This window comes from Artibeus jamaicensis, unplaced genomic scaffold (assembly GCF_021234435.1).
Source record: "Artibeus jamaicensis isolate MK-2021 breed Jamaican fruit bat unplaced genomic scaffold, CSHL_Jam_final scaffold_1964, whole genome shotgun sequence".
Taxonomy (NCBI): domain Eukaryota; kingdom Metazoa; phylum Chordata; class Mammalia; order Chiroptera; family Phyllostomidae; genus Artibeus; species Artibeus jamaicensis.
In genome coordinates this window covers 43,481,696-43,500,413 of record NW_026522030.1, presented here as the reverse complement: position 1 = coordinate 43,500,413, position 18,718 = coordinate 43,481,696, and the positions used below count along the sequence as shown (strand labels likewise).

Here is an 18,718-nt window from a genome sequence, read left to right as displayed (position 1 = left end):
GTTGTCCATGTCCATGAGTCCTTTTTCCTTGTTGCTCTATTTCTCCATTCCCTAACCTCCCCCAAGTTAGCTGTCATTCTGCTCTCTTTCTATGAATCTCTATCTTCCTTGTTAGTTCAGTTTGTTCATTAGATTGCACATGAGTGAAGTCATATGGTATTTGTCTTTCTCTGACTGGCTTATTTCACTTAGCACAATGTTCTCTGGGTCCATCCATACTGTCACAAAGGGTAAAATTTTCTTCTTTTTTATGGCCAAGTAGTATTTCATTTGGAATTCTACTTGGCCATAAAGTAGAAATCCATCATTTCTCCCAAGTACACAGGGAGAAAGGATGGAAGAAAAGAAAAAAAAAGGGAAATGAGACTGTGAATGATTTCTTTAGAGTTTTTTCAGATACTTGTACATATCTTACTTTTATTCTCACAAAAAATAAAAACATTTAATAAACCATTTCAACTTGCCAAGCTGCAGAGTATTTGCCAGACAGAGTAGTGTAATGAAAAGAACCCTAGCACCCCAAACATCTGAGTTGAGGTAAAATAATGACATTTATTTTTTAGTTTTTCTTCATTATTAAAGTAATATAAACACAGTACACAAAAGGAGAAAAGGAAAGAAGAGAAAAACCACTATTCTATCACTTTAACCAGGTAATGCCTGAAAACATTTTTAGTTGTGAAATGAGTCTGCTGTGGCTGTCTTTTTCTTAGGCCAGAGTTGATATACCACAATTATAAAATACAAACGTGCTATTATAAACACAAATACACTTATCAGGCAGAAAAAAGTTAAGATACCCTACCTCTGAGCAAAGAACTGCTGAATAAATCAGAGGGACATTAAATCCACTCATGGATTACAATAATTTTTCCAATGTGTATCTGAATTCCTGGACAAGAACTGAGATGTTCAAAGACCAAAGAAGTAAGAACTAGGGCATAAGTGATGGTTCATTCAGGATGGGGAAGCAGGTTTGTCCCTGGGAGAACCCAGTATAATACCATGGAACTGATACAGCTTCTGTTTCCCAAGCATAGAATGGAGAGGAGGAAGAGACAGGGAAAGAATTCAAGTTTTGTTTCTCAAAAGTAGGAGCATGGAGTATCTTGATATCTGTTGGGTTAGGGTTTCCTTTGATTTTTATCCAATTTATATGAACTATAATTTGACTTTTAGAAGTTCTTAGAATTTGATAATGTCTCCAAGTGAGCTGAAAACTCACCCCATTATTAGATCAAAAGAACTGATCTATTAAATGTCTACTAAACTATCAAATTCTATTAAACTCAATTAAACCCTGTGGCAAAACTCCTTCCCTTTAGTGACCCTGAGACGCACTTGTATATTTCCCAGGTATGGCTTCAATTCTCCACAATATTTCTATGGTTTCCTTTAAGACCACACTCTAATTGCTGTCCTATAACCTCTGCCTACCCTCTTCTACTGGAAAACTATTTTTTTCTTCAGAGTATAACTTCTTAAAATGGCTGGCAGCTGTCAATGTGAATTAGAACAATCTTTCTGGAAGGCAAAGATTCATTTTTATTTATTTATTATTAAATTTATTGGGGTCACACTGGCTAATAGAGGTTCATATCCTTAAAAACACTGTTACAGAGCTTTGTGATTTAGGTCAAGCTAATAAGTGAAAAGTGGTATCTCATATCAAAAGTTTATACCTTTTCTAAGTTGGTGATATTGAGCATTCTTTCCTTTGTTTAAATGTCATTTAAAATTATATAGGTTTCAGGTGTACAATTCTATATACATTATCTGTATATTATATTGTGTGTTCACCACCCCAAGTCAAGTCTCCTTCCATCACCATTTAATCAAAAGACCTTTAAAATATTCAGACTCTTTGACTAAGTTTATGCTTCTAAGAGTTTGCCTGAAGGAAATAATCAGCCATGTCCCAGAGAGTTATATGCAAAAATGTCCAGTGAATGGCTAAAATAATAAATCACCATAACTATAAATAATCTTTACGGAGGATTATTTCTGTTTTGTTATCCAGCACCGTGGAATACTGCTATTTTTTAAAAATCACATTTAGAAGGCTATTTAATACAAAGAAAATCATCCACAGATGTCTATATATTTATTTTAGGTGCAAAAACCAAGGTGGAACAATGGCACTTGATGTATTCTCTGTGTTATAAAAGAAAACCAAACTGTACTTAGACATACACCAAGGTCATTGTGTCTAAGAAATGTTTTAACATCCCCCCCCCCCCCCCCCCCCCCCCCCGGCCCCGCTTCTGTCTTCTTCCTTAAGTCTCCAGAGCGGGCAAAGAACTCAGGTTCCAGTATCCTAGGTTTTACAGCAAGAAAGGACCTTAGAGGATGCTGCAGGTGTGCTGACTTACCTAGAGCACACTATTAGTGAGTGACTAAGCATGCACCTGGACCCAGGTGGGGTGTGTCCCAGCCTCCAGCCCAGAAATTTCCCTCTAAGACCCTCTACCAACCTCAGGACCATATTTATGAACGCACAGAACTTACGTGTATACTTACAAGATTGACATTAAGCAAAACTGGATCCCACCTAGTGAAAGGTCAAACGTGTTACATGTTCTTACAAACCTTGACAAGTAATTAGATCTAGTGCCTCCCACCAAAACCATCGTGCTTCCCTCTTTCCTCCTCTCTCCATCTCAAAGACGGGTCTATAGACTATACATTTTAAAAGTGCACAGTGAGATGGCCAGAGATTCCAGCCAGTGGCCCACTCCCGGGCGAAGAACGCTCCCTACCTGCAGCGAGTAGACTCGCGACCGCGCGGACCTGAAGCTGAGCCCCGGACTTCGGACTTGGGAGTAGAATCTGCGCAGCGTCCGGCCAGCTATGAGCTGTCTGGGAGGAACGTGTGCAGTCCCCGCCCACCTCAGCTGGAGAGGACCCCGCCCCAACCGGGTCAACTTCTGCAATCTTCCTCGCTTTCTAGTTAAACAGACGGATTCTGCTTCACAGACATCAACAAGAAGCCAAAAGTGAAACTTGTCCCTGAGGTTTCCTGTAAATCAGCTTTTTAAAAAGAAGGCTTCAATAATTGCCTAACATTCGTTATTTTTATAGCGAATGTTTATTGAGGATATTTACTGATTTGAGAGAGGAGAAAGGAGGGAGAGAGCAGGGGAGAGAAAGAGAGGACTATGGGGAGGGGAAGGGGAGACGGAGGGATAGGGACTGAAAGATGGATTGGTTGCCTCCCCTAGGCACCCCACCGGGATGGAATACCAGGTAGTGCCCTGATCAGAATCCAACTACAACCTTCTGTCTACCATAGGACTCTCCAGCCAATTGACTCACCAGCCAGGGCTATCCGAACTGTTTTTTAAAAAGGCTTAAAACAAACCAACGCCTGAAATAATCCCAAAGATTTCAGATGGTTTGACCTTTAGAATCCAGACACCTTAAACTTTGCCATCAGATTCCCCCTCTTTAGATAAAAGCTGTTACAAGAAAACAGAACCTGACATAATTTTGTAACATATAGAAAGTAAAACGACAGGCCAATATGGCTTTGGTTTTTATTCTAGAAAGTGTGTGTGTGTAATAGAGGAAATATATTTTTAAGTGGGGTATTGTGAGACTTACTCAGAGTTCCTCGACATAATGAAACTTTAATTGCCTCGTCATTAAAAGAACTTCCCATCACAGGTTACAACTTATAAGAATGTTCCAGATTCCTGCCGTCTTCCATTCAGATTTGGGTAGCACATCCCAGTAGAGTTAAGAAAACCCTTCTGGTAATTCTGATCAGTGGATGAGCCCAAGCTGAAAACCATGTGACTTACACAGAGGGTGGTGGCATAATTTACTTAAGCATTCCCATGATTAGATCTTTAGGTACTTGACTCTTTCTCCTTCCCTCCTTCTTTCTCTCTTTGTAATCTTTAAATTGATCTATTGAAATCTTCATTGTTTGCCTTTCTTACTTACCCATTTCCACTGCAATTCAAAATACCATAATGAATGAATATTGAGATGTCCATTGGCTTTGTTATGGCATTTCCTTGCCATGTAAGAATTTTCATTCTCAGAATAGCACATATTTTCATTTTATTTATTTTATTTTTAGAGGGAAGGGAGGAAGAAAGACAAGGAGAGAAACATTGATATGTGAAAGAAACACCAATCCATTGCCTTTTGCACGCCCCAATTGGGAACCTGGCCCACAAACTAAGCACATGTCCTGCAGGACCAGGAATCGAACCAGTGACCTATTAGTTTGCTGAATGGTGCCCAACCCACTTACCCACACCAATTAAACATATTTTCATGTTTAACTTAGAAAAATAATTGCCTTAAAAATCTGGTGGGGAATGTGAAATTTTCTTTAGCCTCAATAAAATCACAATAAACTTGAGAGATTTGCACCCTCCTGCAAATTTCTTTTTGAGGTCATGTAGTGGAATAGAGCAATGTTTCTCCAAATTTAGTTCCTCTGATATTTTCTATTTAATGTTTCATTTTTCTAAAAATGACCATTAATCACCATAAAGACATGTTTCATGACCTACTAGTGTGGTCACAACTAATTATCAAGTCAGAAAAAAACTTGCTCTAGAACTATCTAAAACATACTAGCGAGTAATTTTGGGCAAATAATTTACTGAGTAGTCAGATGCCATCCTCTTAGATGGCATCTATGAACTATGAATGATTTTTAAAACAGTGGGGGATGTTTAGTTTTTTGTTTGTTTTACCCAGTGTTCAGGATGTGCATATATATAGGAAAGATAGGAGGAGAATGGAACTGACCTTTCTCTGTTGATGGGAATGGAAGGCTTTGCTCATCTAAGGACTCAGTGATTTACATATTAGTAATCTGAGGATGTGTGAATTTGATCATCTCACCCACCTGTTCCTGTCTTTCAGCCATTGATTTTTTTAAAAATTTTACTGTATTTTTCCATTACCATCTAATCCCCTTATACCTCCCTCCACCTGCAATCACCACTGTTGTCCATGTCCACAAGTCCTTTTTCCTTTTCACTCAATCCCTCCCTCCCCCACCCACCTGTTATCCTGCTCTCAGATACTGAGTCTGTCTCTGTTTTGTTAATTAGTTCAGTTTGTTCATTAGATTCCACATATAAGTGAAATCATATGGTATTTGTCCTTTGACTGGCTTATTTCACTTGGCATAATGTTCTCCAGGTCCATCCATACTATTGCAAAAGGTAAATATTTCCTTTTTTATTGCTGAGTAGTAGTCCAGTGTGGAACTGTCCCATATTGTTTTATGCAACCATTTACTGATGGACACTTAGCCTGCTTCCATATCTTGGTGATTGTGAATAATGCTGCAATAAACATAAGGGTGCTTATGTTCTTTTAAATTAGTGTTTTAGGTTTCTTTGGATATAGTCCCAGAAGTGAGATAGCTGGGTCAAAAGGCAGATCCATTTTTCATTTTTGGAGGTGTCTCCATACTGCTTTCCATAGTGGCTGCACCAATCTGCATTCCTACCAAACAAGGCAAAAGAGTTCCCTTTTCTCCACATTTTCACCACCACTTGTTTGTTGATTTATTGATGATGGCCATTCTGACAGGTATGAAGTTATATCTCATTGTGGTTATAATTTGCATTTCTCTGATGGTTAGTGACATTGAGCATCTTTCATATGTCTACTGGCCATCTGTATGTCCTCTCTGGAGATGTGTCTATTCAGAACCTTTGCCTATTTTATTGGATTGACTTTTTGGGGGTATGAGTTTTGTAAGTTTTTTATAAATTTTGGACATTAACCCCTTATCAGATGTATTGGAGACTATGTTCTCCCATTCTGTGGGCTATCTTTTTATTTTGTTGATGGTCTCCTTTGATGTAGTCCCATTTATTTTTTTCTTTAGTGTCCCTTGCCTGGGGAGGTATATCAGATAAAATATTGCTATGAGCAATGTCCAAGCTTTCCCTCCCTATGTGTTCTTGGATATTTATGGTCTGGGGTCTAACATTTAAGCCTTTAATCCATTTTGAATTTATTCTTGTGTGTGGTGTAAAAAGGTGGTCTAGTCTCATTTTTCTACATGTATCTGTCCAATTGTCCCAAGAGCATTTATTAAATAAACTGTTTTTAGCCCATTGTAAGTGCCTGCTTCCATGTCAAATATTGACTATAAATGTGTAGGTTTATTTTTGGGCCCTCTATTCTGTTCTATTAATGTAGGTATGTGTTTTTATACCAGTGCCATACTGTTCTGATTACTATAGCTTTGTAGAATAGTTTGATATTAAGTGACAGGATTTCTCCAACTTTGTTTTTTTTTTTGGTCAAGATCATTGTTGCTATGTGAGGCCTTTTGTGGTTCCATGTAAATTTTTGAAATATTTGTTCTAGTTCTGTGAAATATGACACTGGAATCTTGATGGGAATTGCACTGAATCTACAGATTGCTTTGGGTAGGATGGACATTTTAATGTCAATTCTTCCTATCCATGAACAAGGTATGTGTTTCCCCTTATTTGTACCTTCTTTAATTTCTCTCTTCAGTGTCTTATAATTTTCTAATTATAAGTCTTTTACATCTTAGTTAAAATGTATTCCTAGGTATTTTTTTCTTTTTGAAGCAATTGTGATGGTATTGTTTTCTTAATTTCCCTTTCTGTTTGTTCACTGTTGGGATATACAAATGCAACTGATTTCTGGATACTAATTTTGTATCCTGCTACTTTACTGAATTTATCAGTTCTAGTAGTTTCTTGATGGAATCTTTGGAGTTCTCTATGTACAGTATCATGTCATCTGCAAACAAAGACAGTTTTACTTCTTCCTTTCCAATACAGATGTCTTTTGTTTCATTTTCTTGTCTGATTGCTATGGCTAGGACTGCCAGTCCTTGAATAAAAGAGGTGAAAGTGGACACCCCTGTCTTGTTTTCAATCTTAAGGAATACGTGTGTTATTTTTGCCCACTGAGAATGATGTTGACTGTGGGTTTCTCATATAGGACTTTTATTACACTGAGGTATGCTCCCTCTATTCCCACTTTGCTGAGAGTTTCTATCATAAATAGTGCTGGTTTTTATCAAATGCTTTTTCTACACCAATTGATATGATCATGAGGTTTTTATCCTTCATTTTGTTTATGTGGTTAATCACATTGATTTACAAATGTACCAATCTTGCATTCCTAGAATAAATCCCACTTGATAATGGAGTATGACATTTTTGGTGTATTACTGTATTTGGTTTGCCAGTATTTTGTTGAGGATTTTAGCATCTATATTCATCAGGGATATTGGCCTGTAATTTTCTTTTCTTGTAGTGTCTTTATCTGGTTTTGGAATTAGTATAATGCTGACTTTGTAAAATGAGCTTGACAGCTTTCTGTCCTCATGAAGTTTTGGAAAGAGTTTGAGAAAGAATGGTGTTAGTTCTTCTTGGAATGTTTGGTAGAATTCACCTGTGCAGCCACCTGGTCCAGGGCTTTTGTTTCTTGGGTGTTTTTTGATTTGTGATCTTGTTCATCCCACCCACCTGTTTCTACCTTTCAGCCATTCATTTTCTCATACAGTTTATTAAGATTCTTAATGAAGTTTCTGATATACTCTGAAGATAGGAAAATAGGATATATTTAGAAAGAAAGAGAGTGACTTCCATCACAGCTAGACCTCTGGGTGGTCATCTAGGCGTGGAGCTCTGCAGTTCCGTTGACTTCAGCCTCAGCATTCCCTTCTCTGGGTGTTTTGCTGCATCTTCTAGAAAGGAGACTGACCCCACCCCTGTCAGAGAAATGTCTGCTCCAGCTCAGCCACCCAACTGAAGGAACAGAAAGGATTGCCCGAGGTGGGGGTCCCCTGACCCTTCCCTTAATACAACCAGTAATGGATGACTACAACAAACCCAGACACAAGTAGATGAGGTGGAGGACCTCATGCATGAGAATGGATAAGGTCCTGAAGAAGCACAAGATACCATCACAGCTGGATGACCAAGCTGATGCCCTGCAGATGGAAGCGTCACAATGACAGCAGTACTGCCAAGCTAACAAGGAAGTACTGGTGGAAAAACTGCAAGATGATGATCATGCTGGGAGCCATCTGTGCCATCATCATGGTAGTTATTGTAAGGTGGGACTGAAGAGTTGGAAGAAAGCAGTCATTGTATACTCCCAATGATTCCCCTGGAAGGTTTCCACTCTCCTCTGGGCTCCTGCTTGCCTAATGCAGGGGGTCCCCACTGGAAAGGAACCACCTCTGTCCTCAAGAACACTGTTCTCAAACTGTCCCAAGCCTGGAGCCAATTCACCCTCTTAGTCCACCCATCTGTGTCACAGGAATTATTTCCTGGGTTTATTTGAGGCTCACCAGATATAGATGGCTCTGTCTGTTAGACATATTAGCCCTTCTACTTTCTTCTTTTTTTTTAATAATTTTTATACGATTTTATTTATTTATCTGGGGAAGGGAAGGAGAGCGGGAGAGAAACATCAATGTATGGTTGCCTTTCGTGCGTCCCCTGCTGGGAACTGGCCTGCAGGGAACTGGCCTGCAACCCAGGAATGTGCCCTGACTGGGAATCGAACCGCGATTGTCTGGTTCGTAGGCCCATGCTCAATCCACTGAGCTACACCAGCCAGGGCTACTTTCTTATCCCACCCTGTATGTCCTTTTGTGTCTTTGCTGTCCCCCTTCCTTTCCACCACCCATGTGCATGAACAGATACGAAACTAAACCCTGGGACTTTGCAGTCAAATGAAGCTGAGCTTCCCACATCCCCTTCAGTTTGCCAAGAGATGATCTGGGGTTTCCACTGTGTGTCTGTCATAACCTCTTTGTCTTTTTTCCTAACCCCAGTCTCATACTTGTATAGAATAATAACAGTCGTACTTTGTTGGGGACTGCCCTGCTTGGTTTCAGGAATTGGAAACCGTCTCCCATGTCTAAGGCTATGAGCGATCTTTGGAACGTGAGCCACTGAGGAGACAAGGCTTGTCTCTGGCAGCAGATGCTGTCCCTGCTTCATCTCCATGCCCCCAAAGTATGGTCGGATGGTCAGAGACAAGTGAGACCCTTCAGAGGAGGGGCAGCCCAGGCCAGACACGATCACTTGGGAGGCTGTGAGAAAGAGGGAGTGATGGACCCTTGCCCCCTAGCTGTGATGAAGCCTGAGTCCCCATGTCCTCTGGGAGAAGTGCTTCCTGGCTCTAATCCACTTAAGCCTAAAAACCTATGATGGGGAAGGTGGTGCAAGCCTTGTGATGGGAAAGGTGGGCTCCCTGGGTAATTAGGCCTGAGAAGAAATATGTGAAACCCTGTGACACCTGCTTTGTTTAAGAATGCTTTTAGTTAGATGATAAGGGCCAGAGAAGAAGAGTTTATGTTCCCAAAGTTCTGTAGCCTTTTAGCTGGCAGGCCCTGATTTAGAAGAAACCCTAATGGTTCTTTGTATATGATCTACTGTTTACTGCTTGACAATGATTAATAAGCTGTACCTGAACTCCTGTGCAAAAATCCCAATTAAAAAGCCTGACTAGGCAAGGGTTGGGGTGCTCTCTCTCCCCTGGTGAGAGAGTTTCCCAGCCGCTCCAAGCCGCTCTCCCCTTGAGAGGGTGATGAGGCCATTCTGAGGCTCTCCCCCCTTGAAGGAGTAGCCTTGCGGCCCTTTTCCTCCACAGGACACAGTAGTCGTAGTCGTGTGAATTTGTCTCATGTCTCATTCATGACACTGTGGGCACTGCTTGTCAGTGCACGCTTCAGTACTTTACCAAAGGTATGGGACGTATTTACCAATTTCATTTCATGTATAACAAAGGCAAAAAATACAAATTTCTACCACAAAAAAAGAGGTTTTAACACTTAAAAAATATAGGAAATCCTGCCAGCTGGGGCTAGGGGCCATTAATCCTGAAACCTTGTGATTTGAGCAAAGTGGATGGAGAAGTGCTGAGATAGAAGAAGTGTGGGCACCCTAATCATTTCCAGTATCACTATTTCCTAGTCATGCCCCACTTACATTTTTAGGGGTAAAAACTCATCAATGCTAATATACTGTTTCTGAGGATCACTTATATCACAGTTGACTTGAGGTGGGTGTTTACAGATTTTAGGGCTTTAACACAACAGACCTGTTGAATATAGTTCTCTGGGGAAGAGGTGGTTCTGGGAGTCTACATTTCAACACCAACATGATGTGATTCATTTGCACACTGAAGTTTTAAAAATTGATGGTATGATGTTTAAGGGAAAAAATGAACCAAGAGTTTTTGTAAGTGCAGTTATAACTCCCCTTTCTCCATCAAACTTGGCTGATTGGTATTGATACCACCCTTTACACTACCTCTACCCATTCCACTAAAATAAGAGAGAGGTTCCTTTTCTATCCTGATCTCAGAAGGAGGGTAGATTCCAGGGTCTTAACACTGGGCCTGAAGTGATGCTAGCAATTTTCCGGTGAAGAAGCAATTTCCCGTAAACCTTCTTGTTCATCAAAAACAGGATAGTCCTGTCTGTGGCTTAGTTGCTTGGGTTAGATTCCCTGTCAGAGCACATACCTAGGTTGTGGGTTCAATCCTTGGTTGGGGTACAGAAGGGAAGCAACTAATAGACGTTTCTCTCTCACACCAGTGTTTCTCTCTGTCTTTCTCTTCCCTCCTCTCTCTCTAAAATCAATAAACATATTTTACCTTTATTTTGCCATATTTTGCTGCCCTCTTAAATTATTGTTATCTCTGATTAATAATCAGAGATATCTGATTTTCAATAGCAAACCTCAACCAACTAAAGCATCACTTTTTTCACCTATCAAAATAACAAAACAAAATGCAATAATTATAATGAAGAGAAAAATAATAATAAAACATATAGCATTCTTTATATGTCAGAAGTTTGTATTGGTGATTTACATATGTCAGCTCATTTAAATTTTTCAACAATTCTATGAGAAAGATACTGCTATTGCTCCCATTTTAGAGATATGAATACTGAAGCACAGAGCTTAAGTACTGGTCTAAGCTTACACAGCTAGGACATGGCACAGCTGAGGTTCAAAGCCAGATACTCTGGCTCTAGTACCTATGCTCCTAACTATTGTACAAGTGTGGTAAAATCAGTATCCTTATTCACACTTGGTGGCCTTGTGAATTTGTTCAACCTCAAAGATTTAAATATAGAGTTATCTTATGACTCAGTAATTTCACTACTATATACTCTTTCCTAAGAGAATTGAAAACATATACACAAAAACTTGTACACAAATGTTCACCAGCAGCACTATTCATAATAGCAAAAAAGTGAGAACCCAAATGTTCATCAGTTTTGAATTGATAGAAAAATATGGTATACCTGTACATTGGCATATTTAGCCACAAAAAGTAATGAAGTACTAAAAAATGCTACAACTTGGATGAACCCTGAAAACCTTTATGCTATGTGAAAGAAGTCATACACTAAAGGCCACATATTGTGTGACTCCATTTATATGAGCTGTTTACAATAGGCAAATCTACCGAGACAGAAAGCAGATCAGGATTTGCTCAGGGCTAGAGGAAGGGGGAGAATGGGGAGTGACTGCTAATGGTATGGGGTTTCTTTCTGGTGTGATGAAAATGTTTTGGAATTAGATAGTGGTGATGGTTGTAAAACCTTTTGAATATACTACAAGTTTCTAAATTGTACACTTAAAATGGCGAATTTTATGTTCTGTGAATTACATCTCAATTTAAAACTCTTTAGGTAGAGAGAGAACAGATCTTGAATCCACTGCTGCCATTATACTGCCACTTGGTGTCATTGTTGAGGAATGGACAAAACCCAGACAAGCCTTGCCAAAGCTCAGTAATGCTCTCTGCTTGTTCAAACCACTCCCAGGCTATAGGCCCCATGACTGAAGTGTAAGGTTAAAATTCAGACCATGTTCCCCAGAGGTATCCCAGAGGTAAAAAGCAAAAACTTTGCTTTTTAATCTATTAATACTTTATGGATATGCAGGAAAACATTGAGTAATTTTCCTTTCTAGGGTAGGAGATGTTCAATGAGTGGAGGATTTTACATCGATTCTAAGATATTTATACTATTTTTTTGATATTTATACTATTTAACCCAGCATTTACAATCAGAATGCTGAAGATATATATACCTTTATATATATCTTTATATATAGACCATGAAGATGGTCATCATGATGTTATTGCAATAGCACAAAAAATTAGCAATATACAACAACAGAAATTGTATACATACTTCCTAAAAATCCAACACCTGTTAAAAGTGGCACATATGAATGCTATTTAACAGCATGAAAATCCTTATGCTATAATGCAAGATGATTTTTTAAAAAGCACCTATTTGTACCTGTGTGTAAAACATATGCGCCTATATACACAAATTCATACAATTAGAAATAATGCACATGTCAGTTAAAGTTATATTCCTTTGATTTGAAATTATTTTAATCGTTTTACCTCACATTCTATAAAATGTGATATATATGAGGTCTGTCCAGGGGTATCCAGCCATGTAATATGAAAAATAGAGACATTTATTGATGAAGATATAAGATACAAGAAACATTGTACATAGGATAATGACGCCTCAGTCCCCTTCACAGTAGGCTCCTTGGGACCTCTCATAGTTCTCCCCATCACCATCAGTTACCCTATCATATTTTCCTGAATCTCATTGGTGGTCTAAAATCTCTTTTCCTCCAAAGGTGATTTTAGTTTTGGGAAAAGCCAGAAGTCACAGGGTGCCAAATCTGGGCAGTAGGGGGGCTGAGTCAGCTGGGTGATTTGATGTTTTGCCAAAAAACTCTGCATGAGATGTGATGCATGAGCAGGCGTGTTGTCATGATGAAGCTGCCAGTCACCAGTTGCCCATAGCTGTGGCCTTCTGAATCAGCCAAGTAGTTTCTGCAGAGGAATGTTCAAGCTTAATGCAAAATTATGATGCAGATTCATTGTTCCATTCACACAATCATTTTGAATGCTACAACCATACAGTACAAATGCTCACTCAGAGCATCTACTGCCCCCACTGACTAGTACAGTGAGGTTGTCCCTGTTCGTGTAAGCACATTCCAGTCCACTCTCATTGGCTGCCAGGTTATATAAATGTCATGCAAACCATTCTCATTATATTAACAATGGTTGGACCTTTTCTGGACAGACCTCATGTGTGTACACACACATACACCAAGAGTTCTCTGAATTATCAGGTATATATTACACGCTCACTTTATTCACTTATATTTTAAAATTGTAAACATATCATACATACAAGAGTATAATGTATGTGTACAGTTTAAAGTGTATCCATCAGGTTTCAGTCAGGAATCAGAATTATGTTCAGTTGGTTTGACTACAGAGATATTAATGTAGACACTACTTAAAGTGGGGTGTTGGGGTTAAGAGAACCATCTGGTTGAGGCATGTCAAACATTAAGCTGAGGTTAAGAACCACCAAGTTGAGAGAGCCTTGGTGCAAGAGCAGGAAGCCCATATCTTCTCAAGGCTAAAAAGGAAGGAAAGAAAGCACTCCCAGAGTTCTGAGAGCTGGAGCCATGGAGGAGTGACCCCTGGTTAAGAGCTGCGGTTGTGGAGAGACACAGCCACTGCTAGATTCTGACCCCAAAACAGAAAGAATGGATAAAACATACCCTACCTCTCTTTCCTCCTGCCTCCAATCTCCTGTGGATGCTTCCATTGTTCAAACCCAAATGGAAACCAGCTGAGAAGAGCCCAGGTGACATTTCCAAAGAGGTCAGCTTCTGGGGTAAAGGGAAAGGAGGAAAATAGATATGAGGGCAGGCAAACAGAAAACCCACATCGTGCACCTGCTTTGCCACCTTGGATTTATTCTTGCCCTTTGCTCAAGTGAAGAGATGCTCATCCCTCACACCTGAGAATCACAAAATCTTACTAATCATCAAATTTCTTTGAGATTATGTCAATTTGGGTATAATCTAAATTGACCTAGAATCTAAATTATAATTTTGTAAGACATACTACTCTTCATACAAAGTAACAGGGAAGGAAGGGAAGGGAAGATATAAGCAGTTAACATTTTGAGTGCACAGCTACGATAGTCCCTGCCTTTACAATTTGTTGCTAAAAATGATAATCAGAGCTTTCTACTTCATTCACTTATGTTTGCCTGGCCCTATGCACTACCTTGGTAGATCAGGATTTTTTCCCCCAGCCCAGTACATGCTTATTGATATTAGAGAGGGGAAAGGAAGACGGGTAGACGGGGAGAGGGGGGGAGGGGGAGAGAGAGAGAGAGAAACATCAGTGTAAGAGAGAAACATATGCGCTCCCTTCTCCAGGGGAGACCGAACCACAACCTAGATGCCCTGACTGGGAATTGAAAACCTGCAACCTTTTGATGTACTTTGATGCTCCAGTGCTCCAACGGAGCCCCAGCCAAGGGGGTAAATCAGCACTTTTTAACCCATGTGGTGACACTCTAATTTCTGCATGGTCCGACACTTAAGTGGTCTTGACTTTATCAGTTTCTGCAGTTATCTAATATTGCAGATGGGAGTATTAAGACTTGCCCTGTGAATCTCTGGAGTCGCAGTTTCTTTTGCCTTCGTTGTATAGCTGCAACCCCCCAACCTGGGCATGCGCCCTAACTAGAACCAAACCAGTGACCTTGAGGTTTACAGACCTGTGCCACAGCTGCTGAGATTGTCTGCCTCTTTCCTCTTTGAGCTGCCTGTTCTAAGGTCAAGGTGTAGAACGCTGAAGGCCTAGGACAGGCCGAGGGACCTTTATGGAAGCTAAGAGCTGCACTGATTGGCTGAGGGTTGAATGCACTGTCTTGGCTAGCCAATCTGGGAAGTGAGGCCGGGTTTCTGCAGCAGTTCCGGGGACAGGGAACCCGAAGGCCTCTTCGGCGATCTCCGAGTCCCTGAGCCTCAGTTTTCCTGCTGCCAAGTGAATAAAGGCCAGCGGTGCGGGACCGGGCAGCCACAGGTTGGTGAAGAGCTCGGATCCAGGAGTCCAAGCTGTCGCGCGCTGAGCTCCCGGGAGGGGGGGGATTGCTGGCCGTGCTGCGCGGACGCTACTCGTGAGCTCCTGCCCTCGGCTCCTTCCCTGCCCCTAGTGCTGAGGGGTATAGACAACCTTGTCTTGGAGTCAGTTCAAGTCACAGGACTCCTGGCCTTTCCCGTAAGACTGAAATGCAGTCGGGGAGTACAGGGCATTATGAACGGAAATCAGCACACCATTTAGGAAATACCGAAGATACAGTAATTAGGTCCAGGAAAGGCGGATGTAGTTAAATTACGGAAATCCTCCCAGGAGAAGCGGTGGGTTCCGGGTTGGAATTTGCAGGGGAAGTGGGCTAATATGAATGGAATGCAAACACTTATTGAAAATGATTGCAATGCAACTAATCATAAATGTAGGTTGTTAATGTGTAATTTGATCAGGAAGTGAGTCAGCGCAGAAATCTGGATGACAGAGGTTGTGGTTATGGGATTTTTTTTTTTACAACCAGGTTCCCAGGGGTACCTGGAAATTGCAGCCTCAACACTCCTCACACAGAAATACCACTTCCCACTGTAATCTATAGCACAGCTTTAACCCCAAAGTCCTTTTTAAAGTCTCAGGAGTAATCAAAGGAGAACTACGTGCAGAAGGAACTCAAATCAGTATTCTCAGCCCTCTGAGCCACACTGGTGTATAAGTTTTAAGTATCAAGAGATTTGTCATCAGTGATAAAAGTGTTGGAAGTTTTGAAAGACTTACCTTACACAATTTGGGTAACTTACCTTATAAAAGTTATCCCTATTGCAAGATCACTCTTGCTTATCCCCCCCCCCACTGAGTTTTATTGACAAATAATTGACATGCATCACTGTATAAGTTTAAGTATACAACATGATGGTTTTGACTTATGTATTACGAAATGATTACCACGTGGGTTCAGCTAACATCATCTCATATAGATACAATAGAAAGAAGAAAAAAGTTTTCTCCTTTCTGATGAGAACTATTAGGATTTACTCTCTTAACAACTTTTCTGTAGATCATACAGTGGTAGGAACTATAGTCATCATTTTTCTAATATATATTTCGTGAGTGGGAGAGAGAAGATTGAGAGTATTCTGAACACCTAAAAGAAGCTCCCAGACTTTGGAAAATGGCTTTGTTAGGATGGTAAAAGTTGAAAATACTGAACTCCAGGGTATACTTTACAAGATATTGTACACTCACTTTCAGGTGTGATATTCCCTGAGGACCACGGTCTAGACCGAAGAGAACAAGGCCCAGAAAGAGGTAAACATAAACCCTAACTTTCCAGTTTCTCTTCCCTAGATGGCTAACATGGGGACTCTCCCTGTACTTCAGGGGAGGTCCCATGCCTTGATAATAGGAGCACTTGTAAGACACAGGTCTGTGACACACTGTGTATGTATACAGGAATGGGATTAGATGGCAATTATTTCCTTTATAAATATTTGCAACATATGTAAGAAGTCAATTATCTACTCCTATATACAGAAGAAAAATAAGAAATGGCAAGTGACCTGAGCTACCCTTTCTCTTGTATTGCTCATTGCTTTCTGCAAAGTTTTATTGGAAAGATACACCAGGAGACTGCCAAGATGGATGATACATTGCTTCTGCCTTCAGGCAAGTTCAGAAATGCTGCTAGAGAGAAATGACATAGAACTGTCAGAGTTTGTAGAAAGGAGAGAACTTATGCTAGATCTTAGTAGTTCCAGTTCTGGTCACAGGATGGAGTGAGCTGGGGTAGTGGCTGAGGGGAAGGGAAACCTCATGACCTCCCAGGCCTGTTCAGGGTTGTGCCTCTTCTCTCTGGTGAGTGATTGGCCTCCTGTTCCCAACATTAAAGCTGACTCTAGATCAGAGGCCCCTGTAATTCCAGGGTGCATCTTTGGTAGAATACAGGTAAGCCACTGAAGCCTGGCTTGCAGTTCCCACTCACCTGAAGCCCTTATTATCAGGGATAACCCATTCCATCTGGCATGAAATGTTCTCCCTCCATTCTTCTTTCTCCCCAGTTAGCCAAGATTTCCTGATAGGGATATGGCTATGCTAATAGGACCTCCAAAGACTTCCCATACAACACATGAATCCTGGGTAGTAAGCATTGATACTGGCCACTCTGACCCACAGTTTACAACCCTGCTCAACAGCCTACCAAAGGGAATCAGCAACACTGTTGAGGAGGGTAGAACAGTTGTAATGTCCTTGAGTTTTGCATCCTGAAAATCAAAATCAACAACTGAAGGTCTTTTGTACCTACCCAATTGGATGAAGAACAAAATATTGGAGTACTGAGGTACTAGAACTGACAGCCTACTTAAGAACTTCTTAAGTAACATAAATAAGATAGACAGTACTATATACTCACTTAAAAATTGTGTTTCCCAGGACACTTACTTATCCTTATGTTTCCCCTATTGAGAATTTCAGCAGTAGCTTTAAGAAAACAAAGGTGAAAGTAGAGGAAGATGGCCAAAGGATGTCAGCAGTGGGAGGATGGGAATATGGGATATGTAGGAGAGGGACAGGGCTAGCAAGAAGAGTATTGATATAGTGACCTGGAGATACTTAAAACTCCTAAAACACAAAATGCAAGGAGCACAGAGAAATCCATCCTTAAAGTGCATAATGCATCTTCTGAATCACCTCTCGTCAGAAAAGAAGGTTCTATCATCCAACTGTACAAAAGGTAAAAGGATAGGTGGGATTCACCCTGTTTCTCCCAAAAAGACTTTTTTTTCCCGTTTGTGTGTTTTTCAGTATTCAGTTCTTCAGGATTTATAGTGGAAATAGAATCATGAAACATGGAGCCATAGACTTACAGAGCAGAATATTCTGCAAATCATCTAGTTCAATCAGCTGGTATTAGTAAATGACAGCCAAGCCAGGTCAAAATTCTTTTTTTTTCCCACGTTGTCATAAACTCATGATAGCCCAAAGCGGAGCATGTGAGGATGCATGTAGAATACATTGTTTTAAGCCTCTTTGCTGTTTTATGTTTTAGATCAAGATGGGGTTTATATTTTCAAAATCTATGAATGAAAACATGAAAATGCAACAGGAGTTCATGCTTATGAATGCTCGACTTCAGGTACATTTTTAAATAATGAACATTTTATGTTGTTACAGTAAAGTTTCTAACGTATGAGCTCTAGCAGTATGTTTTCTTTGACCCCAAAAGGTAAAATGCTTTTGGTATCCTCAAAGCCAAAATGAAGTGGGTTATTAATTATCTGGTGAATGAGCTTCTTAAAATCTCCAATCCAGATACTTGTGTAAAAATTTCCATAATATAGGAAGAGACAACTGCTTAAAGTATAGGGTAGGCAGAATGATACCTGCCCCCCAAGATATTTGCATCCTGATCCCCTGTGAAGAGTTTTCCTTACATAGCAAAAGGGACTTTGCAATGTGATTAAGTTAAGGACTTTGAGATGCAGAAGATGCTGGATTATCATGGGTTACCTGGATGGGCCCAGTGTAATCGTAAGGGTCTTTATATGGGAAAGAGGGAAGGGAGCAAGAGGGGTGGGGGAGAGATTCGACGATGCTATGCTGCTGGCTTTGAAGACAGGGTAAAGGACCATGGGCCAAGGAACACAGCCAGCCTCTAGAAAATAGAAAAGGCAAGGATATGGATTCTCCCCTAGATTCTCCAGAGGGAATGCAGTCCCACCAGTCCATTTTGAACTTCTGATCTCCAGAACTGTAAGATAATAAATTTGTGTTGTTTTAAGCCACTAAA

General features: G+C 40.4%; 2 protein-coding genes across 9 annotated transcripts in view; one reads left to right on the top strand and one right to left on the bottom strand.

Annotated features, from left to right (window-relative positions):
• The window catches only part of CD274 (CD274 molecule), a 105,547-nt gene that overhangs the window by 18,504 nt on the left and 68,325 nt on the right, over positions 1–18,718 (bottom strand). The window contains exons 1-2 of one of the 4 annotated variants that reach the window (XM_037143591.2): positions 14,624–14,708; positions 13,616–13,721 (exon numbers count right to left, since the gene is read on the bottom strand). In XM_037143591.2, the coding sequence (XP_036999486.2) occupies positions 13,616–13,703 (88 nt within the window). In that variant the 5' untranslated portion in view covers positions 13,704–13,721; positions 14,624–14,708. Of the gene's footprint in view, positions 1–2,759; positions 2,883–13,610; positions 13,722–14,623; positions 14,709–18,718 lie in introns of those variants that run through there. The other 3 variants (XM_053656281.1, XM_053656282.1, XM_037143590.2) reach the window with 3 other exon arrangements.
• LOC119048042 (plasminogen receptor (KT)) overlaps positions 14,806–18,718 on the top strand; it is a 39,485-nt gene continuing 35,572 nt past the window's right edge. The window contains exons 1-3 of one of the 5 annotated variants that reach the window (XM_053656286.1): positions 14,806–14,931; positions 16,183–16,239; positions 17,978–18,064. In XM_053656286.1, the coding sequence (XP_053512261.1) occupies positions 18,051–18,064 (14 nt within the window). In that variant the 5' untranslated portion in view covers positions 14,806–14,931; positions 16,183–16,239; positions 17,978–18,050. The remainder of the gene's footprint in view (positions 14,932–16,182; positions 16,240–17,977; positions 18,065–18,718) is intronic. The other 4 variants (XM_053656284.1, XM_053656283.1, XM_053656287.1 and 1 more) reach the window with 4 other exon arrangements.